At 44.4% G+C, this 8,052-nt stretch overlaps 1 protein-coding gene across 1 annotated transcript; it reads right to left on the bottom strand.

The window, feature by feature from the left end:
• Positions 1-710: 710 nt before the first annotated feature.
• Positions 711-7,728, bottom strand: LOC128011626 (uncharacterized). The gene is made up of 2 exons (XM_052594261.1): positions 7,502-7,728; positions 711-7,377 (listed from the first exon to the last, which is right to left on the bottom strand). Exon 2 carries the CDS (start codon positions 6,180-6,182, stop codon positions 1,200-1,202), a length of 4,983 nt encoding a protein of 1,660 aa, XP_052450221.1. The 5' UTR covers positions 6,183-7,377; positions 7,502-7,728; the 3' UTR covers positions 711-1,199.
• Between the last annotated feature and the right edge of the window lie 324 nt (positions 7,729-8,052).

Below are 8,052 nucleotides of genomic sequence, written 5' to 3'. Positions count from 1 at the left end.
ACTTAAATAAAATGTAATTAATTCTATTACTGGTATCCTTGTTATTTTAGCTTGTTTAACCCAAGGTGTTCGGGTCTGTGAGACCCATTTTCAATGTTTGCTAAAAGAAAAAGTTACGCTATTTATTAACTGTGTCCTCCTCCTAACTGGGCCCGCTGTGTCTTGTCTGTGTGCGCGAATGTTTTTTTTTCCTGCACCTGCTATTCACACACAAAGTAACAAAATTGTTACATTTCAAGCACTTTCACCTGTTCTAAATAAAGTTCTAAGAAATGAGCACCAATAATGATAAAAAAATCTTGTTTCTATTTTTTTTATTTTTATTTTTTTATAATTGAATTTCCATGTTTTCTCACACACAAAAAAAAACTATCATATGATCATAATTGTTATCTCACGGGTAAATGGCGAGTAAGAACCATAAATTATGTATATACCATTGGTAATATTGAGCTAAAGTAAACATCTGTTAACTATTTTTACATAAATTGTTGTGGCTGTATTGATTTAAAAGCCTAATAATGTGGTGAGTCCACCAGACTCGGGGATATTGGCTGTGTAACAAAAATATTAACATCTTACAATTGTTAAAGAACTGTATGGACTGACTGTAAAATAAGAATGAATGTACTGTTCTCGCTGAGGTGTAACAACTCCAACTAAACAGTGAGATAAACTCTCTCTATTCATGAACATGAAGAAATCCGGAGTTCTTTTTATGTAGATTTATTTTCTTCACATTGAACTGAATCCATACATATGAGATGACTGATGAAAAACGAGAGAGTGAAACTAGAAAACAAACAGCAAAATACTGTAATTAGCTAAGCCATTTAGCTTTCATGAACATTACTTCTACAGCACAAAATCAAATGCTTATAAGTTAACTTAGTCAGAACAAAGATTATATACATACAAGCGATGCTTCTGCTGGGGAATCAACATGCAGGATGAATCTTCTCTGAAGAAATGACTGTTTTCATTTTTTATCCAGTCTACCGTTTCTATTGCGTTCTTTCATGCGGTTTTTTTTACTTCCGGTTTTGCTCAGTAAACAAACGTCAAAATAAGAGTCTGCATGAAACTGAAAGTATACCAAATTAAAAGCATAAACTTTAAACTTATTAAACTTAAATGCCTGAAGGGCAGAACACTCCCCGTCTGACCTAAAAGGTCACTATTAACTACCAAATGAACATTCAGTCATTGGGCAGAAGAAGAACTACTTCTGACACTGGTCTCAAGAACACCCTCTCAGAACCTTGATTTGATGTCCTGAGCTCCACCTTCCTTATTTTACTGTCTCTCCCAGGGAAGACAGCTGTGATCCTTGCCATAGGCCATGTGTTACGTGCAGCTTGACTGTCCTTCAGGAGCACAATGTCCCCTTCTTTTAGGTCCCGTTGAGAATCTCTCCATTTCTGGCGGACTTGCAGGGTGGGGAGGAACTCCTGACGCCAGCGACGCCAGAATCTGTCAGCGAGAGCTTGGACTTGTTTCCATTGTCTGCTGAGAAGATCCTTGTCTGTGAAATCTCTGTGCGGTGGGGCAACCCCAACCTTCTGGGTAAGTATCATTGAAGGAGACAATATGAACGGTGACTCTGGGTCGGTGGAGACTGGAACAAGAGGCCTGCCATTGATTATCGCAGTTACTTCCATCATGAGTGTGCACAGGACATCGTGGGTAAGTTGAATGTTCTCTTGAATCAGGATTGCATCCAGGATCCTTCTTGATAGGCCTATCATACGTTCCCATGATCCACCCATATGGGACGCATGAGGAGGATTAAATATCCATGAGCACCCTTGTTGACTCAAGAAGTTCTGCACTTTGAAGTCAGGTTGTTGTTGGCTTAATCCCAGTTCCTTTGCAGCGGCCACAAAGTTTGTTCCGCAGTCCGATCTAATCTGCTTTGCAGGTCCCCGTATGGCAAAGAACCGTCTCAATGCATTGATGCAACTTGACGTGTCTAGGGAGTCGATGATCTCGATGTGCACCGCTCGGGAGCTCATACAGCAGAAGAGCATCGCCCATCTTTTGCTTTGGGCCTGTCCACCTCTTGTACGCCTGGAGACGATTTGCCATGGTCCGAACACATCCACTCCTACATAGGTGAAGGGTGGACATGTGTGCAAGCGTTCTGGAGGCAAGTCTGCCATAAGTTGTTCCTCTGTTCTTCGACGTAACTTTCGACACACTACACATTTGTGCAAGAAAGAGGCAATAAGTCGTTTTCCACCTATGATCCAGAAGCCCGCTGCTCTCAGGGCCCCTTCTGTGAAGTGGCGGCCTTGATGCTTTACCTCTTCATGATACTGTCGCACCAACAGCAGAGAAATGTGGCTGGTCTTGGGCAAGATGATGGGGTTTTTTTCCTGAGTGCTCAAGTCAGCGTGCTTTAATCTGCCACCAACACAAATCAGATTACCTTCAAGAACAGGTCTGAGCTTGTGAAGAGAACTGTCCTTGGTTACAGCTTGTCCATGCTCAAGAACTGCGAGTTCTTTTGCATAAACATCTTCCTGTGCTGCCCTGATGATAATGTGTCTCGCCTGAGACAACTCATCCGGAGTACGTGGGAAGTTGCAGTGATGCCACCCTTTACATTTACTGGACTTGTTGTGTCTGTAAGCACTGGCTATGTGGATGAGTAGGGCAATAGCCCTGATGAGGGAGAGCATACAAGAAAAGCACTGAAACCGTGCAGCGGTAAGGCCTTGGTTTTGAGTCTGAGTAAGAAAACTACTCACTTCAGGTCGTATTTCCATGTCTGATTCTGGGTTAACAAGTTCAAACATCCTGATTGCATGTGTGTCAGATGGATTTGGCTTGTGTAAAAAGGCTGGTCCAGTGAACCACATAGTCTTTGTCAGTTGGGACGCAGGAACTGACCTGGATGCGTGGTCAGCCGGGTTGTCCTCTGTGTTGACGTAGAACCATTGGTTAGGTCTTGTTGATTGAAGAATACGTCTGACTCGATTGTGAACGTAGACGTAGAAGCGTTTTGTTTGATTGCAAATGTATCCAAGCACGACCTTGCTGTCACAATAGAACTTGATTTCATCCAGCTTCAGGCCCAGTTCAACTTGGATGAGTTCGGCAACTTCTACGGCTAATACTGCGGCGCACAATTCCAACCGAGGAATGGTAGGTTCGGACTGTGGTGCCAGCTTAGCCTTCCCTAGAATGAATCCTACTTCGACTTGTCCCTCAGCTTGAATGGTCCTGAGATATGCCACAACTCCAATGGCTTTTGTGGACGCGTCAGAAAACACACATAGCTCTGTGTGTACAGCATTGGAAAGTGACGTTGCGGTGTATGAACGTGGGATATGCAGCTTACTTAAGTCATGGAGTGACTCACACCATGCCTCCCATTGCTTCAGCTTTTGTTCTGGAAGAGGAGCATCCCAATCACTTGTGTTGACACTGAATTCCCTCAAAAGACTTTTGCCCTCAATAGTCACCGGTGCGACCATGCCTAACGGATCGAAGACACTATTCACTGTTGACAGAACTCCCCTGCGAGTAAAGGGTTTCTTGTTTTTTGAGACTTTGAATGTGAAGGTGTCTGTCGTTGTCTCCCACAACAGTCCCAAACTGCGTTGGGCTGGTGTTACTTCACCGCTTAGGTCAAGGTCTTTCAGAACAGCCCTGTCCTCTGGTGCAAAGGCCTGAAGCACAGCTTCTCTGTTTGAGGCAAACTTGTGAAGCCTAAGGTTCGATTCACTGAGAGAGTGCTGCGTTCTCTGTAGCAGACTGATGGCTTCAGCTTCAGTAGGCACACTGATGAGACCATCATCTACGTAAAAATGATGTTCAACAAACTGGACCGTGTCTTCTCCATACTTATGTGCACCTTCATGGATGGCTCTCCTTAGTCCGTAGATGGCTACAGATGGTGACGGACTGTTACCGAAAACATGAACCCTCATCCTGTAATCGATAATGTCCTTAGACATATCATTGTCTCTGTACCACAAAAACCTCAGGTAGTCCCTGTGGTCTCTGCGGACAAGAAAACAGTGGAACATCTGCTGTATGTCAGCAATCACTGCAACCTGTTCCTTGCGGAAGCGGATCAGCACCCCAATGAGTGAGTTATTGAGGTCTGGGCCTGACAGAAGAACATCATTTAGAGATGTGCCAAAATAATTTGCGCTGGAGTCAAACACCACGCGGATGTTTCCAGGCTTTTGAGGGTGGTAGACTCCGAAAGTAGGCAGATACCAACACTCATCATTCTTCTCCAGTGGAGGAGCCACTTCTGCATGTCTGTTGTCAATTATTTTCTTCATGAATTCTTGAAACTGGTCTCTCATCTCAGTTTTTCTTCGCAATGTTTTCTCCAAGGAGGCGAAGCGAGTAAACACCTGTTCGCGGTTGTTGGACAAGCATTGACGGGGAACTCTAAAGGGGAGAGGAGCGACCCAGTTGTTTGACTCATCTCTTTGCATTTCTTGGTCCATGATTTTCAAAAAGATTGTATCCTCCATGGACTGGGCGGGTTGGTTGTCAGACTCAGTTTCCCTGAAGACATGCAGTCCAAGGGCTTCCAACGATGCCTTGTTTGGTTTGTTCTTCTGCTCCTTGCCATTGGACACATCTTCGGTCAGCTTCATGAAGCCTTTACATGGTCTGAGAATGGAGGGTCGGCCATTCTCTAGCACACTTGTCTTGAATGCTCTCACATCTGGTTTGTGTGCATTTCCTAGGCACACGTCTCCTATCAAGACCCATCCCAAATCCAGTTTTTGTGCAAAGGGGGCGTTGTGAGGTCCGCTCACTTGCTGTCGGACTTTATGGACTCTCACAATGTCTCTGCCTAGCAAGAGGAGGATTTCCGCTTTGGGGTCGAGTTCTGGAATGTGTGCCGCTACACTTCGTAGGTGTGGATGATGACGGGCTGCATCGGGTGTTGGTATTTCAGAGCGATCAATGAGAATGTCATTACACTCAATTAGCGGCGGTAGCAATAAGCTAGTCTGCCCATCGAGCGATTCGACCTGGAAACCCTCTGCCTTTCTGCCGGACGTCTGAACCAATCCGGCACAGGTCTTCAGTGCATAGGGAAATGATTGGCCCTTGATGTTGAAAAGCTCGAAAAACTCTGAACGCACCAGTGAACGGTTACTTTGATCATCCAAAATAACGTACATGTTGGTTGCCTTTTCACGTTGACCTTGAGGGTATATTCGTACCAGACAGATCTTCGAGCAGGATCTTGCGGTATGATCTGGACCACATACTTGGGTGCAGTGTGAGGAGATGGCTTTGCTGTCGCTAGCATGTTCCTCTACCTCCCCGCCGTTGTCTGGTGGGGGTGTAGGCCTTCTGTAGACTTGAGGTGGTGGACCTGGATGCATAGCAGTATGATGTCGTTCGCTGTTGCACTCCAGGCACTTTACTGCTGCTTTACAGTCTCTTGCAAGATGACTAGCTGATATGCAGCACTTGAAACAAATTCCATTCTCCTTGAGAATGCTCTTTCTTTCTTCAAGAGGCTTACCTCTAAATACTCTGCATTTCCTTAGCGAATGTGGTTTGTTGTGAATGGGACAGTTTTTCTCTGGCCCACCGAGCCTTCTCTCAGGTGAGTTCGCAGGTGGATCTTTACCCGAAGAGATGTCTGTCTTGTGAACTGATATATTTCTTCCATAATTATTTGAAACTACCCTGTCTGACTTCAGTCCGTTATTGCTGGCATATGAAAGGATGAAACTTGGATCATTCCTCCGCCGTGCTTCGTCGCAGATGAAATCGGCAAAGTAATCGAATGGAGGGAAGTAGCCGTTATTATCTTCCTTAAATTTTGAGCCAACTGAGAGCCATTTCTCCTGTAGTCCGTGAGGAAGTTTCTCCACGATGGGCCCAATGCCTCTGGCAGTATCCAGGTAGGCCAATCCTGTGAGGTAACCTTCTTCTCTGGCACCCTGGATTTCCATAAGAAGATCGCCTAAGTCTCTCAGCTTCCCATAATCTTTAGTTGATATTCTTGGGAATTCATCCAATCTCTTAAAAAGAGACTTCTCCATTACTTCAGGCGCAGCGTAGCATTCTTGGAGGCGACTCCAGGCCTTTTTAAGTGCTGCATCTGGGTTCCCGATATGCACAGAGCGAATCCTTTTGATGTGTTTCACAGACTCTGGTCCGAGCCATTTAATCAGCAAATCTAACATTTCGGGGGAGGTGAGTCCTAAGCCTGTAGTAGCATTGTTAAATGATGACTGCCATGCTAAATAATTTTCAGGTTTATCATCGAATCGGTAGAGACTTGTACTTACTAAATCACGACGAGCCAGGTATCGTGCCAGGTGTTCCGTTTCAGGTATTACGCTTGAGATGGGTGGTGCATACACAGGCACGTATGATGGCGCTGTTGCTTTAAGTGGTGATTTGTGAGGATGTTTTGTTGTCTTGGGTTTTGTTGGGTATCCATTGTCTCTAGCAGGTGTTGTGTGAAGTCCACCGCCTCCAATGGGTGTTGTATGATGTCCATCATATCTTACCAAACCTGTATGACCTCCATTAAGTGGTGTGCTGATTTGGGTTTCATCCCTGAATTTAGCATGGTTGCTGAAGAATGGCTTTGTCGGCGCTGTGTTATACTCAGATGGTCTGTTAAGGGTTTCTACCTCTTCTTGCCCATCCACTAACTGTAATTTGCCTTGTACTGGAGGATTCCATGTGACATAGCTCTCTTCTGACAATGTTGCCTCGTGTAATGTTGCATGTGCAGATGGTTGAGTTTGTGGAACGTTATGTTCAGCTTGTGCTTCAACATATTCATTAGTGCGTGTTACAATTTCATTTTGTAAATTTGCTTGAGAAGATACATCGGTCTTACTTGAATCTTCTATATCTAGCTCGGCTGCTTCTAATGCCTCAGCTTGGGCAATAGCCGCCGCTGCTTCTCTTTGAAGTTCAAGTGCGCCTAGTTCGGCTTCCAGCTTTGCTTTTCCTAATTGTAGCTCTGCTTCCTTCTCTGCCCTTTGTACCTTTAGCTCTGCTTCTTTCTCTGCAAATGCTGCTCATGCTTTTGCTGCCTCTGCTTTAGCGCGCGCCCTTACTGCTGCACTCGACGCTGACGAGTGAGAGCTCTTTGTCCTTCTTGTGCGCGCAGATGCATTGTCAGTCCTTTCTGATTCCATTTTACTCTTTCTTGCTTCTCAAGACGTTGAAACTTCAGCTGGATTACGCTTTTTCACTGTACTGTTCTCGCTGAGGTGTAACAACTCCAACTAAACAGTGAGATAAACTCTCTCTATTCATGAACATGAAGAAATCCGGAGTTCTTTTTATGTAGATTTATTTTCTTCACATTGAACTGAATCCATACATATGAGATGACTGATGAAAAACGAGAGAGTGAAACTAGAAAACAAACAGCAAAATACTGTAATTAGCTAAGCCATTTAGCTTTCATGAACATTACTTCTACAGCACAAAATCAAATGCTTATAAGTTAACTTAGTCAGAACAAAGATTATATACATACAAGCGATGCTTCTGCTGGGGAATCAACATGCAGGATGAATCTTCTCTGAAGAAATGACTGTTTTCATTTTTTATCCAGTCTACCGTTTCTATTGCGTTCTTTCATGCGGTTTTTTTTACTTCCGGTTTTGCTCAGTAAACAAACGTCAAAATAAGAGTCTGCATGAAACTGAAAGTATACCAAATTAAAAGCATAAACTTTAAACTTATTAAACTTAAATGCCTGAAGGGCAGAACAATGAAAATTTGAATTTGTTCAAATTCCAATTCCCCAAAAATAATAATAATAATAATGGTTATTACCCATATGGGTATAATAGCAGGGACCCATAATCAGCCCACATGGGGCCCAGCTAGTGTGGGCCCCAGATGGGAGAAACCTGGGATGCCCAAGTAGGTTTTAGCTAGAGCCCATGTGAAGCCCACATGGGGCCACCATGGAACCCCTGGACAAAATTAACTGGGCCCCATCTGGGCAGCCCAGATGGGGCCCACTCACCAGCCCATATCCATCCCTTATGGGCCCCACATGGGTGTGTTGACAGGGATGTA

Source organism: Carassius gibelio, chromosome B23 (assembly GCF_023724105.1).
Source record: "Carassius gibelio isolate Cgi1373 ecotype wild population from Czech Republic chromosome B23, carGib1.2-hapl.c, whole genome shotgun sequence".
In the NCBI taxonomy this organism is placed as follows: Eukaryota; Metazoa; Chordata; class Actinopteri; order Cypriniformes; family Cyprinidae; genus Carassius; species Carassius gibelio.
Note: the sequence above shows the minus strand (reverse complement) of the source record. Positions and strands in the feature narration are given on the sequence as shown.